This window comes from Pseudochaenichthys georgianus, chromosome 16, assembly GCF_902827115.2.
Source record: "Pseudochaenichthys georgianus chromosome 16, fPseGeo1.2, whole genome shotgun sequence".
Taxonomy (NCBI): domain Eukaryota; kingdom Metazoa; phylum Chordata; class Actinopteri; order Perciformes; family Channichthyidae; genus Pseudochaenichthys; species Pseudochaenichthys georgianus.
Window position 1 is genome coordinate 30,751,348 of NC_047518.2, and position 25,327 is coordinate 30,776,674.

The window sequence follows — 25,327 nt, forward strand, 5'->3', positions numbered from 1 at the left end:
TTTGACTCATCCAAGACTCTAATAACCACCAAAGTTCCATCCCTCTACTAATTATTATATTGAAAAAAATTCATTTTTTGTGTTTTTTTAGCCACTTTATTTCTGCTTAGCTACAAATAAGTGAAAAATATGGTACTTTTCACTTTACTGGATTTATATCAAGATAACATTTTAAAGGTACATTTCTCTATAAATTAGTATTGTATACTCTATTATTGATTCAATTACTCCTACTGTTTATAAACCATTAACCATGACAACATTAAAATACTGCTCATTCATTACATTTCAAATAAGTCCAGTAAATAGAGTTCATAATGTGGACATTTTGCATAATGAGTACCTATATTAGAGGCTTAAGTTGTCTTTCTACTACTTGTTAGTACTTGAGGGGTAAATAATACTATTACAAACGCACAAACCGTTTGCTACCATTCTCTACATTTTATACTTCAACACATGTTTAAGAATATGACATAAAAACAAATATCCAAGAGAATAGTTGTGAATGAAAGCGCACCAGTGCTTTTGTGTACAAGTATAGAAAGTGCATAGAATGGATTGGTGGGTTAACTAGGAGGGAGAAAGGTGGGGAGAGGTTTTGTAATGTACTCTATTATTAGTATCCCATTATAAGCTGGTATCGGGAGTGTAGAGAAAAGAGGACAGAGAGCGCTCAGAAATATTCATTGTGTGTGACCCAGATGTTAAAGATAATACACATAATAATAATAATACCATTTTGTTTTTTAACATCTTGAAGAGGTCCAAGTGCATCATGGTGATTTATTATCCCAATATCAAACCCCCCCCCCCCCTTAAAAAGTAACCATTGTAATTAAACCGTCAGCCTCGGAGCTCTTCCCACGCTGCCTTTGTTTTTCTCTGAACAACTCTTCTGTTTGGGAGAATGACGTTCCTAACCTACTATTACACACTGTTCATCAGTCTATTCACGCCAAAGACATTCAAGGACATCAACGTGTAAGGCTGCAATATACAGAAAGGTAAATACAGTATTTTTGTGCCTGTAATTGACTGTCTGTGGTCTCGCCGCAGGAGCTGGAGCACATTATCTCCCAGATGATGCATGTAGCCGAGTACCTGGAGTGGGACGTGACTGAGCTGAAACCAGTAAGAGACATATTTCACCCAGTTAACAGAAATCAGTAATGATGGGAATTTGAATATAATATCCTGTCTGCCAAACCTCTTGCTTGTAACCACACGCCTTCTCAGCAATCTTAGACATGTTTCTTTCACAACAATGTGGCAGAACTTTAACACAAAGGATGTTACTGAACATTATTAAAGAGCCGTTCAAATGAAAAGGACAAGTGGGTATAGTATTGATATGCTCATTAAATGTAGTTTCCACAGAGTTTATTTCATCGCCATGTTATTTGAGACCAGATTACTCCAATATACAACGTGAAACTGTGAAAAATATTTATGTTTTTTTAAAGGTCACCTATTATGCAAGATTCACTTTCCACCCCCCCCCCCCCTTATCACCTGAATCTCCTCCTAGAGCACCATTGTGTTCTTTTTAACCAAATCTCTCTCAGAGGGGCGTGGGGAGGGGCTCCTTATTTCCATCTAAAGTAACAGACAGAGAATCAGCACTTTGGAAACAGGCCTGAAACAGAGGGGATTATGGGATGTTACAATGATCTGTTTGGTATTTGGAGCCAAGCACTTCAGAGACATGTTTTGTATATATCTGAGAGCTATAATATATGGATGAAAAACAGTATAATTAATTCTGTCTTTGTGTTTACTGTAGATCCTGCAGGATATGATGTCGGAGATAGACTATGATCGCGATGGCACGGTGTCACTGGAGGAGTGGATCCAAGGAGGCATGACCACTATCCCACTGCTGGTGCTGCTGGGCCTGGAGACGGTGAGGCCACAGAGAGATAGGCATACCACTCACTTGTAATGTTACAAGACAAAAGGCTTGGAAGGGGCCTTTTGGGTTAAAATGGGATCACCTTGAAATATTTGCTTCCAGTTTTGACACAGCTCTTTCTTCATCAGTTGAAATCTCATGTATTGTGAACCTGGAGTATATTCAAATAGTTTCATTTTACAAAGTCAAAACATGTACAGCAGTTTTTATCTGTTGTATCCATTTTACAATAACCTAACAATATCAAAATGTTCATTTATTAAACTAACAGTCTACAGTCATGATGAAGAGTTGCATTTAGACACATCTGTGATTTGTGCTCAATGCTAACATCAGCAGGCGAACATGGTCCTCAAGTCTAGCGTTTTCCCAGCAAAGGCTGATATGAAATGAAGCTGTTTTCTTTTGGTATTTTAAACATTTGACCTCATGGTGGGCCTGATTCATGGGTTCACCAAAGCTATCACAACTCATCCTGCCAGTGACCGGAGTCTGTTAACCATATTGTTGGCAATCCAAGCAAAAGATGTTGAGACATAACCCTGACAAATGACCAATCACCTTAAATGGTAAGTTGATATTTTAATTTCTGTACATACAAACTTATAATGACTTGACTCAAGGTGTTATTTAAGAACTGATACTTAAGAGTTTCCTTACACTGTTTGTGGGTCAACAACGACCTGGAGAAATTAAGCTGATACAGTATTTGTTTGCATCCTAGAAGTGTATATTGCTCCGCTGCTATCAGCTCTCGTTATACTCAACGTTTTTTCTACTATCATTTAGAAGAAAAAAAAAATACGCATCTGAAATGTTTTTTTTCCTTTATGCCCTTGCTACTTCAAGCATAATCTAAAAGAGGTCAGGCGCAGTAAATGACAACACAAACACATTCATCATCATCATTAATTCATATTGTAAAACTCAAAAATGCTTTAGTAACAGATGAAGTAAACCCAGTGGTTTCCTGAGAACTTCCTTATTCTCGTGTATCCCCTCTGCCGCAGCGTGATCCTCAAACTGGGAGCGGTTCATATTTCTTCCACTAGATGGAACCATTTGACCGGCTTCAGCAGTCTTCCCTACCAATTGTCATTTTTTATGAATGAATAATACTGCAAAGGGAAGACGGCAAAACTTGTCCTGAGTCTTTACTGAAAGGATTAAATAAAAATAGAAAGCTAACTACAGCTAGTGATCAAATCTTAATGACAATTAAATCATTGAAATAACTAGGGAATGATTGTTCCACTCGAATGTGAAATGATCAATTGAATCCCTTAATTACTGAATCAATCATTTGTGTTTCTGCTCCAGAATGTTAAAGATGACGGGCAACACGTGTGGAGGCTGAAGCACTTCAACAAGCCGGCTTACTGTAACCTGTGTCTCAACATGCTAATTGGACTGGGGAAGCAGGGACTCTGCTGCTCTTGTGAGTAATTCACTTACCATTAAGGGTTCGACAGATACATTGATTGGCACGGACAGAGAGAAATACATTACACTTGGCCCTTACTGTCTGTCCAGTGTTGTCTGTTGCAGTGCACTTAATATGGATGTTTCACTGTGATCAAATTTACTTTAAAAATTGCCATCTGATTTTTCACTTGGCCCTTTGAAAACAGAAGTAATTAAAATGAGGTTTAGTGTCACATGATGATTTAAAATATGTTTCTAGTGCTTTCTCCAACACTATGAGCAGAAAAGGGGAAAAAGACAATTAAGGCACATTCAGACAGTCGTGTGAATAAAGCCAGCTTGTGTTTATAGTGGCTAAAGAAACACATCACTCAAACCTTGGTGTATATCATTTCAAACTGTATGAAAATGTGGTTTCCCTTCTGTTTTGTGTCTTTTCCTAGTTGAAAGTCTTACATTGCATTTCATTGTTCTCCTTTCTTCCCCAGTCTGCAAATACACAGTGCATGAGCGCTGTGTGGCTCGCGCTCCTCCGTCTTGCATCAAAACCTATGTCAAGTCCAAGAAAAACACAGAGGTGCGTCCAATTGGAGTGTTTACCAATCGGCACGCTTGGATCAGCGATGCTCCACGGGGCTTTGGATGAGGGCTTCTTTTCTTCTAATGGGAATTAAAACTCGATCTGCTACTTAGCATTTCTAATTACCAGGACAAGCATAGTTTAAAGACACAGATGGCATCATTTGTTTGGCCTTTCTGATTCTCTGCTGGGTTTTTTCTCTTTCCTTCTTCCTTGTTTACTTTCCTTCTTGCTTTCTTTAATTGTTGTCACTTGTATACAACATCTTGTTTTTCTGCACCATGTTTCTTTTCTCACTCCTTCTGTCTCTCCCGCTTTCCGCAGGTAATGCATCATTTCTGGGTGGAAGGGAACTGCCCCACCAAGTGTGACAAGTGTCACAAAACCGTTAAGTGTTACCAGGGCCTGACTGGGCTCCACTGTGTGTGGTGTCAAATCACGGTAAGCCACCACCTGAGGAGAGGCAGCCACCTCCTCATTATATTCCCACTGCTTCTTGTTTTTTAGGGTTTTGTTTTAGCACCTCTGATACCTCACAAGTCATTCCACCAATTTACACCCAGAAAACACTTGTTTGTTGCAAGTTAATAGAAAAATAGAAACAGAAGCATTGACACAAATAATGCAAATAAATCCTGAGCATATATCTGAACATGTACACATGTTTTGTTATTGACACACGTTTGCTGTTAATAACAACTGCCACCTCCTCCAGCTCCATAACAAGTGTGCCTCCCATGTGAAACCTGAGTGTGACTGCGGACCCCTGAAGGATCACATCCTGCCCCCGAATTCAATCTGCCCCGTCGTCCTGGTAAGACTTCTCTGCTCGCTGGTCAGCGGTCCCGTGGCAGAGAGAGGATAACCTTGTTTGACACTGTTGTTTTCTGAGGATGCAATCATCAACCTGGGTTCTCCCACTGAGCTCTGAAAGACGGATTTTACGAGATTATTTCCAAGATGTTTCAAAACCATTTCAGGGGAAAATATTGTAACCTACATTTCTCATTAAATATCTCTAAAACATAGATTATTCACTTTGTGTGGTCATTTTGACTGCTATTCATAGTTGCCAGCTGTAAAATAAAATGTTAAAATTATTTTTAAAACGGATACAATTGCAGCTCCAATCAGGGCAACAGCCAAACTCTCCTTTAAAGGCTTGACAAATCATCTTTGTAATTTATCGGATTCTATAATATTAATTGAATTTATGCTAGTTGTATATAGAAAGAGAGAAACAATCTCTGAATATCAACATCTGATAATGAACTAAACTAATAAAAACGACCTTTTGACCTTGTTTTGTATTTACATTTCAAAACGATGGTCTAAATGCTGTTGGAAAGTCTTATTTATTTTGCCATGAATTCATTTCAGTTGGAGAGAGGATACATAATATATTTTATTTTTTACGACATCATAACATTGGACACATCTTTTTGGATCCTCTCTGTTTGACCTTTGACCTCAGGAAAGGCAGTCGACGCTGAGGAAGGACTCCCGGTGCAGTCTGTCGAGCCGGGGGAAGATGCAGAGAGCCAACTCCGTCACTGTGGACGGCCAAGGACTGCAGGTGAGAGCTTTCTGCCCTCCGCTCTGTGTAGTGTTTTCACATTGACACAATTTATCTGCACCATACTGCAATACACATAGATGACTTTTATTGTATCTATCCTATATCGATCTAAATCTCCTTTTACATATTGATTTCAGCAAAAATAAGGTTTCGCTGTGATGGGAAAATATTTCCCGATTTTACATTAGTTACATACTTTTACAATTTTTCTAACTTTAAGATGTAAAATATCAATTTATTTCCAGAGTTATTCTACAGCCTGGATGTATTTCTTTCAGATCATCACAAGACTATGCCTTTTGATCCCTTAGTCATTTATACCGGAAGCAGAAGTAGTAAAATTAGTCACAACTTCAGTAGTTAGACATAAAAAGTAAATAATGTAACTTAAAATAAGAGCAACAGGGAGCTTAACCGGTGCAAAGAAGGTCCTTGAGTCAAACATATCACAGCTGGTGTAATAAGGAAGAATTTGTTCCTAAAACAGTAAAAGCCTGTTCCACGGTTTGTCCCAAGACTAAACTGTGGAACCTTTACCAATATCTGATTGATCTGATATATCTTGGTGGATTTATTGTGAAGTTGCTGCTGCATGCTGCACCAGTTATAGCCCATCAGTCTGAACAATTATATGAAGAAAGACATTTATTTGAAAATAGACAGACCCATATTGTTTTAACAATAACCTCTGCAGTTGGTCTTGGGACCAATGATGGGATGCTCTGCAGGCGCTGCTGGGACTCAGTATTAAACAGCAGAGCTCAGTCCGCTCCGATCCTCTCTAATATCTATCAGCAGTGGGCAGGCGATGGAAACCTGCCGCTGTCCGTGGCGACTGCTCGTCTACGTGTGGCTGGGAGAGAAATATGATGAATCATATCCCAGGCACATCCATCTATGCCTCTCTCTGGCTAACCAGCATAATAATCAAGATTATTATTTATAATTACAGGAAGTAATGGATCACTCTGGACTGGACAGGGAGCTCATTAATTCACCCTCGGCCTGCTGGGATAGCAGACAGGGGGAGTTAAGCGCTTAATCTGTGTCAGGGAGAGCACGGGCGAGTTGTCGCAGACTAACTGCACGAGGAGCGATCCAAACAGGGCCGCTGGATTAGAGCTTGTTTATGTGGCGATTTGTGAGTTTGGGCTCTGTCTGTCCACAGTCTCACTACCGCTCAGAGAACCCCCCCCCCCCCCCCCACGTGACACCAGACAAACTGCCCTGCCAATTAGGAAGCAGTGACAGATAACTACTAAGACTGAATTGTGAATCATGATTTATCCAGTTGAGAGTATTGATTAGCTGAGAGAAAGATGGGTTGTTTTACTGTACTGTATATCCATGGCTGTCTGCTTAAACCTGATACCTGGCATCTCATATTACCTGCCTTCATAACCTCTAAGAAATGATTTGCAGAAAATGTGCAATATCAACAAACGGCAGTAATAAAAGTTGTGTCTGTGTATCCAAAGTCTGAACAATCTTTTACCTATACTGCATGGCATAGAGCTTTTTGTTGTTGTCCAAAAACACATTTTAACTCTAGTTGAGCTTAAATTCCTAAAAGTGACAGTGCTCTGCTGTTTCAGGACATTTCTGAGCCTTTTAAAAAAAGAAACCTGATATTTGTGAACTTGTTTTACTGATATGTGACTTCTAGAAGGATAGAGCTTCGGGCTGTGTGCCACAGACACTGTAGTAAATTATTGACATGTGGACTAATACATTGTTGCTTCGATTCTTTTCATGGGATCCTTAACATCATCTGACCAAAACTCAACATAAAAGGAACATTTATGTGATTTATTTTGCCTTAGAAATACATTTTTTGGGGCTTCATCATTGTTCTCCTTTTATAATTGGATATTATAATTAACACACGATTTCATTTGGACTCAGGCGAAGAATCGGTTAGCGGCCTGACTTTGCCGTATCCAGGTACCACTTGTGCTCCTCTGGAATGAAACTGGAAAACTATGAAATAAAACAGATGACTGGCATTGCTTGGATGTGCAGTATATACTCGATAAAACGTCTGAGGGATATGGCTTGAAAGTGAATTCCTGTGAAGCATCCTGCAGTCTCCAAACACCAACGGTTTGTTTTGACATCTCCCTTTCAGATCACAACAATAGAGGGCACTCATCCTCTGCTAGTGTTTGTCAATCCAAAAAGCGGAGGGAAGCAGGGAGAGAGGTAAGTACACAATCTGTCTCAACATGCTACAAGAGGCCTCTGAAGCCCCGCTCCTCAGCCGCAGAGGGAGGCTGCATGGCCTCTGGCTGCCAAGTGCTTTAGGCTTACTTAGTCAAATAAAAACACAATACCACTAACCTAAAGCGCCGGCCGCCTTCACCGTCGGCTCTCCACGCCCTCCTCACTGTCACCTCCCTGACTGGTCCCCCTTCTTTAACCCAAGGCTAATTGGATTATTACTGAAACATATTCACTCACTACTTATTACGCCGGCCCTCATTTGTTTAAATTATGAGATCAAAATATGACTTCAGCCAGTTGATATAATGAAATTGAAATTAAAATGAATTAGTCTTTCTAATGATTTCTCCTCAAGGGGACTTTGGGTATGTCCCACCCTGCTGCCCAGTCCACTGCCTTATTACGATCTGATTGGACGCCGGCCTGCGTCGGCATTTACAGGACACCATTTTACACCTAATCCACATTTTGTAGTTGTTATCTGGGATGTTTGAAACAAATGATTGCATTGTGTCTCTGTCATCTCGATGTTTTCTAATCTCTCGGCATATTCACTCTTTTAGGATATACAGAAAGTTCCAGTATCTTCTGAACCCGAGACAAGTGTACAACCTGGCCAAGAATGGACCCATGCCAGGGTATGTTGTACAGTATATTCAAACGAGGGTAGATCACTAAATTATATTATTAATTTATTTTTCAAGCCTGTCTTAAAACAACAGTTAAATGCACATATATACATTAAACTGTTTTTGCTTGCTGTTCAAATTCCCCCTGTTTATTAAAGAGTGGTGGAAGAAGGTAACTTAAAGGGGACCTATCATGCAAAATGCACTTTGTGATGTCTTTTATACATAAATATGTGTGCGTCGGGGAACTCACGCAGCGTCAGAAAATAAAACCCTCTCTCTTTTCCTCCATACCCAAATCTTTTAAAAACGGGTGTACAACGAGCGGATACAGATTTCCATCCGCTGTGACGTTTCCATCCGCTGTGACGTTTCCATCCGCTGTGACGTTTCCATCCGCTGTGACGTTTCCATCCGCTGTGACGTTTCCATCCGCTGTGACGTCGGCGGACCCACAGAAAGTTGCTATCAGAAACAATGCCTGACGTGTTTTGGACGTAATCTCATCTTTTTTCACATTAGCAAGCCTCGCTAACACTCAGAGCTAACCTGTACTGTAGAGCACATGTGTTTTTAAAAAGCAGGAAATAAAAAAAGAACTCGCCTTGTGATAAACCTGCAAGAGAAAAAGCATTTGCGCTCCATATTGTTTCAGAAATAATCCTTGACGTGGTTTAGAACAGGATGACGTTTTATCACAACCAAATTTAACTTTATCTCCGGTAGAATTCTGATCAGGCATTAGCTCTGCCTCCTCTTCTTTCTTTTTTTTCAAGCTAAGGACCCAAGATCCGCGTTTCTCTAACAGGGCTGCAAAAGAGGGGTTTGAGCAGTATGAGGCATGGCTACAATGGGTGAACTGTTTGTGAAGTTTTTTTTTCAAAATACCAGACATTTTGTATAGTTATGGCCCTACTATATATTTTTCAAATATAGCATGATAGGTCCACTTTAACTAAAAGTAGCAGTTCTACTAGATGAATGTAGCGTTGTAAATGTACCCCTTAAATACTGCCTATTCAAGAGTGATAAAAGTGACTGTTAATCGTACTGGAGTCGAATTATATGGAAGCATAACATCCTCAATTCTTGAGTAAAGTAAAAAACCCATTTAGTTTGTTTTATTTCAAAAGACGCAAAAGAAAAGCAATGCACTGCAAGAAATATGGTTTAAATTAAAAACATAACCTTAAAATAGGAATATTTCAAAGGAAAATACAATCCTGCTACCATAAAGTTGCATTTCTAAATGCTTTATTATGACGTGAATTGTTGTAAACATCGAAATAGAAAAAAGGAAAGACATCATATCATACAGTATCTGCTAATGAACTTCTGTTTACAAACAGGCTGTTGTTGCTCACATTTAATAACCACAATCTCATGCAAGAGAGACCCTTTATCATTACACCTTTTTACTCGCTTCCCTCACACAGCACAGACACAAATGAGGTGAGTTCACACATAACAAAACCTGGAGACGACAGCATCATGCTGTAGCCTCAGACGAGCGGCGGCTCCATATGCATAAGCCGTATGTGAAGGGAGAGCCGGTGACACAGCTGAGTGACGGATAGAGAGGGGTGAAACTCTCACCATACCACATGTGATCATGCATACAGACGAGGAGCTCTCCGCAGGCTGGAGCTGCGGCCAGCGTCAGGTTTCCTATGGTTCACATTTGTGATTAGGAAAATGAATGGATCATTTACATGCAAAAGGCTCCTTCGACACTTTGGTGGCACCTAACATACAGGAATGTCTCTCCGCCGTGCCGCCACGTTGTTTGGCTTTGATTAGATCTCAGAACGGCTCATAAAAAATAAATTCACAGCGATACAGGCAGGGTGCACAAATCCCATGCCACAGATTGTGCCAACGAAGCTGCAAGTTCTTGTGGCCGACCTTGTGTTCACTGTTTTGTCTCTCTCCTCTTGGTGTCCCTGCGCGTTCCCTGAAACATCACCTGCATCCCTTCTGCTGTCTGCAGATCAATCCCAGAGCTTCTCCTCAGAGCTGACAACATTCCAGATGACCTTACCCCGCTGTAACCTTGTTAACATTTAGTCAAGTGTACGCACCGCCGCACACATTAGAGAGGTGACCGGTCACCGTTGGACACTGCAGGTCGAAGCAGCCGCACGCACTGTTGTCAATTAGCTGCCTCACTAATGCAATTATAGCAAATTAAGTGTTTGTTTCTTGGTATTTAAATATCCCCAAAGTTGCCTTTCATGTTCACGGCCTTCTGTTTTGCGTCTAATGTGGTTGTGGTCCCAGTTGGAGAGTAATTGAGCGAATCATTTACCCGCCATACGAGGCTCAGAGGCTGGCTCATTCAGTTAGGGCTTTGTTATTGTGAAGGAACGGAAGAAGTTGGACTGAACATTGCCTGTCATGATCCAATTAGCCCTCGAACAGGCAGGCTAACTCACCGAATGAATAATTGTCAATGCGACATGTGTTATTTTGTGGAATTAGAGGGGGTTTGCAGTGAAGCAGTGGCAGTAGGCTCAAATATATGCTCCTGATCTGCACACAGATCTCTTAACACTTAACATTTTATTTTTTCAGTGATGAGAGAAAAGCTGATCTTTGTCATTAGCCTTCAACACCTTTTTTAGAGCAGATCAAAATGAAGGACTCTGCAATCTCATATTCTGTTTATTTCTTGAAAAGGAATGCCAAGTACAAAACAGAATAATGTCATGAAGCGAAGTGACGTTTAGTGCCTTTTTTAGAGCATCACTTTTTTCACTTTGCACCGGAATCAGGACTGCCATTTGCCATCCTCAAAGTCTAATTACATGTCTGTAATACAAGTTTGTTCAAGAGGCAACATAATCAACACACTTTTAAGAAACCACTTGATAATGTAGTTGTTCATATAACATAATTCTGCTATTTGGTGTAAAAACAATGCTTTTATATACTGTAGAGTTATTTCCTACAAACATTTGTTTTATTATTAGTTTTTACAAACAGAAAAAGGAGGAAGTAAAGTCAATGTGAACAAAACGGAATGGGAAAGCACTTCAACCTTATATCAGTTTTAATACAATATATTTTGGGGTTAATTTTCGGAAGTACAACATGTATAAGAATACACCTCAAAACATTTCTAGCTAGATAAGTTCTCCAATAAGATTTTTAAATATACAATAACAGTGGAAAATCCAAAGTGGAGAACAAACGTAATGCACAATCGTTTTTTTGCAGGCTGAACTTCTTCAGAGATGTTCCTGATTTCAGAGTGCTGGCCTGCGGAGGAGACGGCACTGTGGGATGGATCCTCGACTTTATAGGTACAGAATACATGATATATTTTATAATACTTTATGACTTTATGTCATCACAACAATATCAACAATCTGCTACTATCAATTATATCACACAGATTACAAACTCTTCTCTACTAGGGCTGCAAAATTCCGGGCATTTTCAAAGATGGAAACTTTCCACGGGAATAAACGGGAATTTATGGGAATTTTCAAAATTGAAGGTTGGCTCTTCAGAGGGAACTTAAATATAGTTGGGGAAAGTCAATTTTAGCATAATCTTGACTAAAACAAACAGATGCCATTCAAGTACACTTGAATATCCATGCCATAGCACACTGCTTGCTGCATGGCTATTGAGACCACACAAAGGTTCGCAACAGGCTCACAAATGTGAGAGTAGAAAAACTGGTTGGCATTCGGGCAAACCTAAGGCTGTCTGAGCCGGACACAGAGCCATCCTCAACAAGGCTGGACAGTGACACTGAAGAGGAAGACTCAGAGTGTGATGTTGATGAGGCCCAGGAAGAGCCTGTTGACTGAAAGGGTTTAGCAAAAATGCAGAGGATTTCTGGAAGGAAGATTTGCATGTTTAATGGGACTTGGAGGGAGAAGGGCTCTTTTCATTTAACATTTTGAATGGGACTTGGTGGGGATTTTTGGATGGGAGGTGCATTTTTGTTCATTTTTTAATGAGTGGGGTTGGGGGGATGAGTAATATTTAACTCAACATTCCTGTTTTCGTTCTTCAATGAAACAAATAATTGTTCAATAAAACAATCAAAACTTGCTCTGTTCTACTTAAAAGAAAAATAATTTAAAAAATGTTTTTTTGTTTAATTTTGCATCGAATATTTCCAAAATTCCCGCAGCTTAACTTCCCATGGCAACTTTCCGGAAATTTACTGGAAACTTTCAGCCCCTTTGCAACCCTACTCTCGACACACAAGAACTTAAACACTCAATTTCCTTTTTTAGAAAAATATAATGTGTTTTTATTAGTTTTCTAAGGCAGCAGCTCTTGCTGTTCTGGCTGAAATTATAAAGCGTACTTTATGGTTGGTATCGAAACACTTTCATTACGTCCGAGCCTATGTATTCAAGGGTGGTAAATGGCATGATTACGTGAGTTTGAAAACAACATACAAGTCATCATTTGTGTAGGAAGAACACACCATCCCTCCTATATTGGGTTCTGAAGACGTGTGACTTGTTTTTGCTCTGAAAAATTGCCTCAATTTTTTATCAATCAAAACAAAGAGAGGTAATAATGGCCTCCTGGAATAGACTGGACAACGCTCATATTGACTGCCGCAAAATGGATTTGGTTCTGTCTTTGCAAGTCTTTGCAGTGAGTTTGTTTTCTTGGTTTGGCCTCATTTCGCATCATGTTGTAATATTTGTCCCGCTCCCCCAGATAAGGCCAACCTGGACAGGAACCCCCCCGTGTGTATACTTCCTCTTGGCACGGGCAACGACCTGGCGAGGTGTCTGCGATGGGGAGGAGGTACTGACAGGAAATAGATACATTGCACTGAAATACATTGCCTTAATTCCTCTTATTACATTCATAGTGAGAGACTACTATAATTTAACCCTGAATTGTTATTATAATTATCATTAACAACGTTTTAAGAAATGTATGATTTGAAACTAAACTTCTAAGACAATAGCAAACGCCATATTTTCACATTTGGGAAACTGAAACGTAGTAACGAACTCACATGATTAATTGATTTATCAACATGGACTAAGATTGATTAAGTAATTATTAACACAAAATATTGAATAAAGTACACTATGAAGGGTTTCCCACTCACAAGTGGAACCTAGACTGAAAAACACATTGGTTCATGAGATACATTTTTAAAGCCCACATTTGTTTTCATTACATTTAAACACCTTCCTGTATTCTATTATACATCAGAAACAGTCTTAGTTTTAATGACAAAATCTATCACTTTTTAATAATAGAGCTTTAAAAGTGTATAGGAACTCTGTTTCTTATTTATTAAAAATAAAAAATGTATATTCACAATGTAAGTTGCGCCTAAAACCATCAGGAAAGTTTCACAATGTGTTTCTCAACACATTTAACACACTTTAACACACTTATGGTTTGTGTTCCCGAGGCTATGAGGGCGAAAGCCTCCTGAAGATAATGCGGGACATTGAGAACAGCTCGGAGTTGATGCTGGACCGCTGGAAGATTGACGTCACGCCCACGGACAAAGAGGAGCGAGGGGACCCGGTGCCTTACAGTATCGTCAACAACTACTTCTCCATCGGAGTGGTGAGTCGGACAATATTCATGACATACAGGAACAAGTAAACATGAATCTTAAGTTCTATGTATATTAAAAGGTCTTGGGTTGACGCATTTAAAAATCAAACAGCTCCATTCCATTTCACAATTATTAGATACATGGTTCATTAGTTTGGCTTGTCTTGACACTTAACCATACAAAAATCACAGATTTGGAAAAAAGAGTGCGAATGGATGGGATGTCTAATAGATTTATAGACAACATGTAATTAATTATGTTTTGAGTCAAGGGCCACAACTAATGCAAGTCCTGAGTATCAGAAAAATAGGATTTAATTTTGACAGACACTGCATTGTTTTGTTTCCTGCATCATATTTACAGATACACATACACTATACATTATTTATAGTTGCCTAAACATTATGTAGTTGATGTAAAGGATATTTTAAAGCAGGCCGGTATCAGATGTATAAAGATGACTCAAAATGCTCCAACCACATTGACCAATCAACACCTCACAAAGAGAAAAACGTACTTGGCTGTGAGTTACAGTGGTGGCACACTTTGCTCTGCTGTTGGAGGAAGCACATGGCAACTTTTCAAACCTTTCACACCCAACTTAAGTTTGATTGCAACAAAGAGTCTCAGTCACAGAAAAGCAGAGGTGCCAGTAAACAGCTTAACCAAAATACAGAAATAAATAAAGGACGCACTAACAATAAGATGCTTTGTTATATTATTAAGGATCGAGTCGATTCTTTTTTTTAAACACACTTTCTGCAGGAGCAGCATAATCATTCATCCATTTGTTTTTGATTACAATGTGGTTAGGCCTTTATTAGGATGTGCTCAAGCCTCATCCAGCTCTGATTGACAAACAAGCCTTGTTGTGTCTTTGCATGGGTTACGCACCCCCTCTGTCCATCTCCAACATAATGACGCTTATTTCACGTAGCTCATGTTAGCCATTACTGATAAATGTCAGGGGGAAATATGGTAATTGACATTTGCAGGTGGCAGAGGAGGGAGCCACTCTGTGTTGTGAGATGTGTGCAGACTGTGGCAGGGACATAAGTGATGCATGGCCTTACAAATGTTAGTTGAATAACACGTCCAGCCTGTGCCTCTAATGACGATGTTAGAGGATATTAAGGGACAGGTCTTGTGAACATTGTGAGAGAATATACTGTAGGGGATGTTCTAGCAAAAATCCAGCTTCAAACACAAGTGTAAGAAAAACATACTTTGCAGAAATTGATGTTTGCATTGCTTTGCAGTACATGAAATTCAACACTTTCAGGTTACAAATGGATGGATCGGGATCAGAGTCTGGTGGCAAGGTTTTGGATAAAGAGAAGACGAGTAAAGAAATGCATTGATTCAATGAGTACTCATGGACAAAACATGTCATCCTTTCTTATAAAAGTCATTCACGCCGTTAACTTAAGCTACAGAACCCTAAAAACAACTGCAAGTGTGTGTTTTAGTGGGACCGGTTGATTCTGTGTTGCTGAACCAAAGACAGCAGCTTTGGCGTGCTTGGTTCATAAAGTGATTATAAGCCATATTGTCTCTCTCCTCTGTTAGAGGGATTAGCACCCAGCAGGCGTGATGATGACAAATGAAGTTGTTTGTCGGGGGATTAAAAAGACTGAGCTCTCTATGGGTTTGAGTGTGATATCATATTTTGTGACACATTTTTGCATTTTTTGCTTTCCGTGCGAATGAAAACAACTCAAATTATAATAAAGATTACGCGACAAGTCAAGCTAATAATTACCTCAGAGATTATGCAGATGAAGAGTAGATTGTTTCTGTAATAAAAATGTAGAAATCAAAAGATCAGCAGCAGAGTGTCAACACCTTGAAGTCATTTAAAGAGAAGTTCCTTATGACTTTGAATTTGCTCTCATCCCTCTCAAATAATAAGTGTCAGCAGCTGACAAACAAACCGAATTATTGTCCATCTCAGGTCATTTTCAGGTGATTCTTCCAAAAAAAGGAGAACCATCTTTTTTTTTGTAAATCCCTTCAACGTACCCTACTGCCAGGGCCCAGTTGGATTGAGAATTAATGTTGGCCATCGCTTTGGGAGGATGTGGAAGTGACGTGAAGTGTAATGATCTCAATCAGGGCCAGGGGTGAGAGACAGAACTAATCACTGCGCCCGCTCCCCTACCATAATGCAGTCAGTCGCCTTAATGACCCTGGCGCTCCTGTCAAAGCCATTACTCTCCCCCGTGGTGAAAGGCACATCAAACTGCTGGGGCCCACTCATAATTGGACTAAACTTTGAGCTATGAGAGGACATTACACATGTCCTGTATTAATTTGGGTGCCAGATTTTTACATTGGTAATTATTTGAGGGCAGCTAGAGGGAGAGAGCGAGTGAGTGAGCTGACGATGTCCTACTGCCGCGAGGGGGTCAAGGCTGCACCATGTGAATGTGTCCGACGTGTGTTGGTGGGATTAACTCGCACATTTTATTTTTAACAATGTCTTAAGATGTATATAGTAGTTGAACACAATGTCCATTTAGTAGATGTTTAGAGTTAAATCATATCGCATGATCTTGATTAGCAGATTAGGCCTTTCATCCCTGTTGGTTTAAACGTGTAAAATGAATTATTCGACCTTGTAAACATCACTTAATACTCACCACAATCTACAGTTAGTAGCTATTCCTGAGCTCTCAATTACGTCCTATAAGCTTCATCGACAGATTTTCAGGAGCACATTTTCAATGGCAGATGGTAAAGCAACATAAACGGTCTAAAAATAGAGCCTTTTTATCCAAAAGCAACAATGTTTCTAACTAAATAAGTAGAAACATCTTCTCGTAAAAATAAATAAATACTGTAAATTAATATTGATATTAAACATTATTGAAACATCTGTTAAACTACACCTAATAAAATGGGTGACACATTTAACCTGTGCAGTAGAAAAAACAAAAAGTTGCTCAAAATTATGCTTTTTTTGTAATGAAATAGTGGTGGGAATTAAAAAATAAAGTTCTGTTTTTAAATGTGGAAAAAAGTATTTCTTATTAAAGTATATTTCATATATATATATATATATATATATATATATATATTTTTGCATATCAACAATGTTTTGATATATAATCATACAATTTAGACAGATATACAAAAACAATATTGTGTATTCAAATATTCTTTGTGATGTTGATTCTTAACTACAAGGCAGTGTTGCTGGTTTGTTTTAAAGTGTTTCCACTGAAAGCACACAAAGCTGCATGGATGTAGGACGACAAAGGGCTTCGTCCACTGGTAGCTGCTTGAAATCGCTGTTTACTGTTGCAAAAGCCACAGCTCCACTTGTACAGATCTCAGATAATAGAGCCCAAACCAAAGGGGAGACAACCTCTTCTTGCTTTTGCTCCCTTTCTTGCAGCTATTGTCCTGTTTGTAAGAAAATCAAGTTACAGTCTCTCAGATATATCCATCATCTCACCTTTCTGGCTGGCGTTGGAAGCGTGAGGCGAGTCTGCGGGGATCTTGAAGGATTCTTTTGGTCTTCTGCTTACAGCGTCTTGAAGAGACATCAAGAGAAGCTCCATTGATTTTGTTCTTTTTTGGCTTCTCCTACATTTCTGTACTGAGAGCTAGCAGGGGGTCCTCCCTGTAGGTGCTGTTTCAATAGTGCCACTCAAAAATGGAGTGGGTCAAAACAGATTGCTTCAGTGGAGGGGAGGGAGTGCGAGAGAGGAACCAATTCAGAAAGTTTACAGCAACTTTCTCTGACTCTTTCCTGAGATGTTTTCAGAGCCGCACAAGTTTTTCAAAGTTTGGTCGGTTGTTCGTGAAGGCCTTGCCAGCATGTTCCTTCTCACACTGGCTTAGAAGTGTAAATTAAAGAAAATGTCTGCATGCCTTTGTACTTCATTACTTGAGACTTCACAATCTGTTGACAAAAGTTCCCTCCATACTTTATTGATGTCAAATATATTCAGTTTTCATGTACACTACTTATTTACATTAAACACTTTGTTCAAAGGATTGTATTTCTTATTATATAATAATAAGTTACTACTCAGGCAGAAGTTCAATATGTAATTATTAATTATTGAAAACAATTACTTTAATCAAAGCAGAATCATAATTAGTAAAACTTTCAAAAAATATAAATTATTACAACATTGCTCATTATAATGCTTAACTAATACTTCATATCTGTCGTGTTCATTTGGCAAAATAACATCTGGTAATAACATGGGGATTTATAATAATAATAATAATATCTGATCACTCGATATATTGATAACTTCATTCATAATCAAGTTGCATTTTGATTTGACATTTTTCACAATTTGATATACTGTAGACATCTAAATATACCCTTTGCACAAAGTGATCTATTATCTGATCGTATTTAAGACCAACTAAATCTGGATAAATTACGACGAAAGATTTTCCTCCAAAATGTGGCTTTTGAGGCAGCAGAAATGGTCAGACACAAAACGCATGCCTAAAAAACACAAAAATGCATAGTAAAAAAAGTGTCTTCTAAAAAACGACATCATATAGGTTTACCTTAAACATACTATTATTGTGTAAGTTCTCACTTAAAAACTGGATAACACTCTTGCCAGACTGAGATGGTGTTAATACTCTGGTGGAGCGTCTCTGTCAGTCACACCACACTAACATATGTAACATGAACTGTTTCACAGTCACACCAAGAGCTCCAATGAGGCTCCACCCTGAGCCCCAGGTCACAGAGAGAGAGAGACTGGGGGCGGGGTGAGTCAGGAAAGGGTGAGAGGAAGGTCGAGAGTGACACGAAGAGAGAGGAGAGGAGGTGGAGGAAGGGAGAGAGAAAACAACTTGGTTGCCGTGGTGTCGGCAGCATCCTGTAGGTTAGCTGGGAGCTGTGATTACTCCCAATGTGTGTTTAATTAATTAGCCTGTGTGGAGACAGCGTGCTGTTCATCAGAGTTTCTGTCAATACCCCTCCATCCCAGGTTCAACCCCGCTGCCACCTCCTGCACACTGCTTCTTCCATCATATAGAAACATACACAAGGGACACGCAAGGTGTAACCGTGCTGTTTGAGAACTCTAGAAAGTTGGTTAATGAGGAAGAAGTTGCATAGGATTCAAAGGCAGTTACACTTCTGCTGTGGCTGTTTAGTTGCTTTCCATGTGAGCATCTTTAAATGCCGGAAGGATATACTGTAGTTAGTCACAGAATAATTAAACATCATATTTGTTAAGTGTAAAAGGATGTATAATATTTTGAGCAAGGAGGGGACCTATTACGCAAAATCCACTTTGTCATGTATTTTAAACATAAACATGTGTCCCCTCTGTGGAAAGAGATTCTGGAAGTTTCAGGAAAAAATATTCTCTCTCTTTTTGTCCTGATCCATTTATATCAATGATCAGATTTTGGCCACTTTATGATGTCATAACGATTTGTTTGCACCCCCCCCCCCCCCCCCCCCCCCCCCCACACACACACACACACCTTATCACCTGAATCTCCTCCTAGAGCACATTGTGTTCTTTTTAATCAGAGGGGCGTGGGGAGTGGTCCCTTATTTTCATCTAAAGTAACAGACAGAGAATCAGCACTTTTGAAACAGAGGGGTTTATGGGTGATCTGTTTGGTATTTGGAGCCGAACACTTCAGAGCATTTTTTTGTATATATCTGAGACCCATAATATATTGATGAAAAACAGAATAATAGGTGACATTTAAGTTTGAGGAGAAGAAAATCCCCTGCAACAAACTCAACATTATTTGCAGTCGCTGAAATTAAATGTCTTTCTTTCTTTCAGGATGCCTCAATCGCACATCGTTTCCATGTTATGAGGGAAAAGCATCCAGAGAAATTCAACAGCAGGTAAGTTTGTGGCTGACGGTTTATTTGAAATGTTTTTGTTCAGTAAAGACAATGTAATATATTATCCCAGAGGCTCCAAACTGTTCTGTCCTCATAAAACCATAAGATACTGCAATACGAGTTAACACTAATTCAGACGGTTAATGCTATGAATAGCAGCCTGATTACATTATCAGGCTGTTACAACGGCTGCATTTGTTTTCAACAATGATCTAAACATTTCAATGGGCTTTGCAAATTCCTTTCAATGATGACTATCTCTCCCAACAAGTCCTCCAACTCATACAGTACGACCAAATATGTCGTTTGTTCAAGCGCTTAATACGACCTATAATTACGTTTTAAAGTTGTCGGCCTCGAGTGCTCCCGTTGAATGCAAACGTTACAGAGGGTTGTTTATTCACAAATAACCCTCAAAATCCTAAATTGTAGGATAGTTTGGCCATTAAAACGCTTTATGATTAGATTTCTAGCGAGAAGTATATATTGTACTCTTAGAATCCACGTCCAGTCGATATGTAGGATCTATAGTTTGATAGATATTACGAAGATGATTTGAGGTTTCGTCAGGAGAACGTGTATATGCGGCAAGCTTCCACGTAAAGTTACGGGTTGAAAACAGTATTTCCGGTCTCGACGTTTTCATAATAAAACCAATGATCAAATTATTTAACAGTGATATCTGCAGTACTCATCCACTAAAAAACATCAGTTTATCCTAGTTAATTATACGACATTAATTGGTTTAAATTGTGTACAATGCTTTTGTGTTTTTCCCATAGATTTTTCTCTCTCGATTCTGAGAGACACATTTCTTTTTTCAGAGGTTTTGATAGGCTAAAATCACGCCGCAATGCAGGTCGGGATATGGTGTTGGTGTTGGTGTGAAATGAAATCGTAAAACATTTTTAAAAAATAAAATAATACTTTATTCCGAGTGTTCTTGCTTTTCTCTTTGAAAGTCATCACATAACGGCATTGTAATACACGGTTCGGCTGCATTACATATTACATATCTGCCGTAGATATTTATTTATAGAGCCCTGATCTGAAGACCTTTTGACAAACTGGAAGAGATGCCGCCAAAACTGAAAACGTGACGTGGACCATAAATATATCAACAATTAAACAACATCTTCCATTTCTTTTCACACAATAAGTCTCCTTGCAGTATCAACACTAATTCGGCTGACTTTTATATTTGATCCAATTAGTAGATAGTCTGTATTTACACCATAACGGTGCACAGCTGATAGAAAGGGACTTTTTTGTAGTTTTTAAAGATATTACTGATTTTCTGAACTACCTTTCCAACTCCTCATGCAGTTGACTGTTACAGGTCTATACAGGTTCATGGTACAATGCATAAGCTTCACATCGAGAGACTGAAACTGTATTTTCCTTTACCGTTCTGTTTTAATTTCACAATAAAGTCAATAGTCATATTATGTACGATATTATTATGTTTTATTAACTAGACCACTGGTTTTTTAAACCGCACCGCCTAGTGGTTAAAGCACGTTATTGAATTTAGTTGTTGAATAAGTTATATTTGATGACAACATTTAAATATTAAGAGTTGTCTACTTACAAAATAGGGGGAAAGTATAAGGTCAATGATAGAAATATAGAATAGAAAATATCAAGTAGATACTGTAGTGATCTCTACAATAAAACAGTTTAGTGCAGGACGTCCAAAGATATTAACAGGAGGATGTGCAAAACAGACAAACTGATAAGGCTGAATTTTACTCAGGTGTAACTAAAGTCTGATTTAAGGGTTGTTTATATTTCACATCATTAATCAGAATCTGCAAAGTAACAAAAATAAATGTAGTAGAGTAAAAATATCAGGTTAACCTCTGAATTGTAGTGGAGTAGAACAAAGTAGTACATGCTGCTGTAACAAAAACATTTCCCAACTTGGGATCAATAAAGTATCTTATCTTAAGATGATCGATGGCTACTGCCATATTTGCTAAATGTGCATCTGAACCTTGACAAGTGCATGTTTCAGGCTTATCAATTAACAACAGGAGGGGTCACAGACATAAGACCAGCTGTCATGTGGGTATATTAATGCTGCCCATTATGGACACAAGCAAATTTCACTCATACATGTATTAATTATATGTTTTACATTTGATAACACCAATGTTTTTCGTATCCCCTAAACCTCCAGGGATGTATACAGTTTAATACTGGCAACTTCTAATTGTGGGAAATACGAAAACGTCTTTTAAAACTACAATTCCCAGTAGAGACGTGCCATAGAACATGTTGTGAAACACACAATAGCCAGCATGTGTAATTCTGGGGGGGGGGGGGGTGGGCTGGGCTGGACCCGTCCAAGTCCAGTTTTGGATAGTCTGGCGTGGTTCCATTCCATTTCAAAGAGCTGTTTGACACTCGGCGTAACCTTGTCGCACTGCCACTCCATCATCCAATCACAGAGCTTGAGGGCTAATCACGGGGTTTGTAAAGCAAGGCGGATGTTGTAGTCCCAAACGATAGCTGGGGATTCTGGGTAGTGTAGTGTCTTCGAAAACTCTGTAGTGTCTAAACTCCGAAAAAACTATTTGTTTCTCCGAATCTAAGGTTACAAACACAAAAGTATTGTACACAATTTAAACCAATCAATATTGTGTAATTAACAAGGATAAACTGATGTTTTTTAGTGGATGAGTAATGGAGATATCACTGTGTAATCATTTGACAGTGTGGGGAATACGGTTTTATGATGAAAACTTCGAGACCGGAAATACTGTTTTCACCCACGCTAACTTTACATGGAAGCCGCCCCATATACAGTACACGTTCTCCTGACGAGACCTCAAATCATCTTCGTATATCTAGCAAACTGTAGATCCTACACATCCACTGGACGTAGATTATAAAAGTACAATATACACTTCTCGCTAGAAATCTAATAAAAAAGCATTTTAATGGCCAAACTATTCCACAATTTAGGATTTTCCAGAGAGGGTTATTTGTGAATAAACGACCCTCCGGAGCGTTTGCAATCGATAGGAGCATGTTGTTTCTTACACGACCACTAGAGGTGCTACACGTGACTCTGGGTCGTATTTAGCTGCTGAACAATCGACCTATATGGTCGTTTTTTGTAGGAGGACAGGCTGATCTCTACGCATATTTTACATTTGGTTTAATTCATTGCGTATATATATAATGGGTTTATAAAAATACTATATACTATGGAGTATGCCAACACCTATATTATCGATCTCAGTAATTGTATACTGCACAACTTAATATATTATAATTATTTATTTTTCATTTATTTTAAACTGCCACAATAGATCCGTTATCTACATGCAGTTTCTAATGAGTCCAAACTATATTTTTCTGGCTGCACATATTTGTTATAAAACATACAGCTGACATTTGAATTATAGGAGCACACTCTTTTTCATGAATGTGTACATTGAGGTAATTGAAAAATATTTGTCCCCTTCAGAATCAAAAATCTTGCAACTTTATGGCCTAGATAGAATATATTATATATAGAAATATTTCTTGAACCAACGACCACAATGGGAACAAGTCTCACTTTATCTAAAGAAATGAAAGAGAAAATGTCAAACTCCTCCCAGTGTAAACAAACCAACAGGGTACTGTATGTGCAGATCTGATCTGGAGCTCAGCATGACGAATGGACCAGCTCCATATTTAGCATTAGCGATTACCTCGAGAAGATGCGTCTACCTTTATGAGTAGAACAAATGTGGCATCTATGTTTCCATCAATATTTAAAGTCTCCCATACGTCTCCACTAGCGCCAGGGAGTAATTGCAGGCCTAATTGAATTTGCTTGGCTAGTTTGACATCATGGATCAGTCAGACTGATGACATGCAGCCTCCTAATAATCCCATTTGTACTAATTATCATTTTTTACCCTAGTACAACATTTAGCCAACCATCCCTCTGCTGCTTGTTGCTTGAACATGCAGATATGAGAGAGAAAGATTTCACAAGGAAAAGAAGGTTTATAGATAAACGTATTGACTCTAATTTTGTGATAAAATAAAGAGGGTGTTGGGTAGTAATCCCCATATACGCTGGTGCCAATGTTCATGTTTCAACCTTGTTTGTCACACTCAACTTCAGTCACTTTCTAGGTCTCCATGCAGGACACACACAGCTCTGTTGTTTTACACCATTTTAAGCCTTTGTGAAAAATGATTTAGATATTTTAAGAAAATTATTCTGTCTGTTATTTGAATTCAATGAATAATTCAGTAGGGGGAATGGGTTTAGGATCTCTCTATTACACACTATCCTTGCTGATTCAATAATGCATGATTATAGTTTTTCAAGGTAGCATAGACTTTGTTGAATTTGTCCAAAGGGCTCATGTCCATTGGAGGTGTATTGCAACTTATCACAGAGTCATTTTCCCGCAGCCTGAAGCAGTTTCTCAGGATCTTCAGTGTCAAAAGAGGCAGCCTTTCTCTGCTACAGTATTTTATATCACTTTTATCTGCAATACAGTACATGTGTGTGTCTATAATGTGTGATTATTAGGATTTTATTTGACTGAAATCTTTCAGTGCATTCATGTTTTTAGTGAGTTTTATGGTGCATAAAGCTTGTTAAAAAGTAGTCAAAAATATCAATCCTTTCATTTATTTTTGAAAGAAACATTCTTACAGTAGATAGAGACTTTTACTAATATACCTTCTTGCACAAGATACTAATGAGTCGTTTTGTTTGTTTTGATCTGATTAGCTAAACCTTTTGGATGAATAATGTACTGTTCCTCAGACTGGAGTGTAATTTAACATCAGTTAAAGGTATTTAATGAAAGACTTTTGAACTGCTGTAGAGATTCACCTGACTTTCTGCATCGTAACATTGTTTGAACATGTTGGTTGTACAGAATACTCAGAATTATAAGATTTATTTTTGATAGTGTTCATTGTACAACAACATGTATTTTGGAACAGCACTGTGGATAGAAAAAATAATGAATATTGGCACATTTTCATTGATTCAATTCCTTATTTATTATGTATTTTCAAAGTTCTAGTGTCACCGTATTTTTGAAACCTTGACGTGGCTATTCAATTGTTTTCTTAGACACAATTATGAGATAAACAAACATGTAAGTTGTCAGCCCAACATTCAGTTGTTTTCTTTTTCTGACAGCAGTAAAGCCGATCCCAATCAACAGTATACATCTTCTCCCTGGTTTGACCTCAAAGAAACTGCATACAATTAACGAGGTTTAATTACCAAACAAACAACATCATGTAGCTTTTGTTAATCATGAAATGAGGGGATTTTGTTGATGAAATGCAGGGGTCATACCCTAGCTCTTCCCTTCATCTCTCTTGTTCAATCCATCTTCTGTATTTGCACCTTGGGGTGATTACCAGGGCGAAGGTGTGAAGATTTGACACTCGGCAGATAGATTCATTTACTGCCACTGCCGGACCTGGAGGTGATAATGAGGTTGAGGATTAAAAGCAGACAATCAGTCGACCCGTGACGAGGGCTGCGCCACCTCCTCCCCCTCTGACACTCCTCCACCGCCT

At 38.7% G+C, this 25,327-nt stretch overlaps 1 protein-coding gene across 1 annotated transcript in view; it reads left to right on the forward strand.

The window, feature by feature from the left end:
• The window catches only part of dgkb (diacylglycerol kinase, beta), a 64,968-nt gene that overhangs the window by 16,929 nt on the left and 22,712 nt on the right, over window positions 1–25,327 (forward strand). Inside the window, exons 8-20 of the mRNA XM_034103498.2 lie at window positions 1,060–1,134; window positions 1,787–1,906; window positions 3,236–3,353; window positions 3,829–3,917; window positions 4,245–4,361; window positions 4,636–4,734; window positions 5,395–5,496; window positions 7,628–7,701; window positions 8,286–8,360; window positions 11,571–11,656; window positions 13,047–13,136; window positions 13,762–13,922; window positions 19,704–19,768. Of these exons, the coding sequence (XP_033959389.1) occupies window positions 1,060–1,134; window positions 1,787–1,906; window positions 3,236–3,353; window positions 3,829–3,917; window positions 4,245–4,361; window positions 4,636–4,734; window positions 5,395–5,496; window positions 7,628–7,701; window positions 8,286–8,360; window positions 11,571–11,656; window positions 13,047–13,136; window positions 13,762–13,922; window positions 19,704–19,768 (1,271 nt within the window). The remainder of the gene's footprint in view (window positions 1–1,059; window positions 1,135–1,786; window positions 1,907–3,235; window positions 3,354–3,828; window positions 3,918–4,244; window positions 4,362–4,635; window positions 4,735–5,394; window positions 5,497–7,627; window positions 7,702–8,285; window positions 8,361–11,570; window positions 11,657–13,046; window positions 13,137–13,761; window positions 13,923–19,703; window positions 19,769–25,327) is intronic.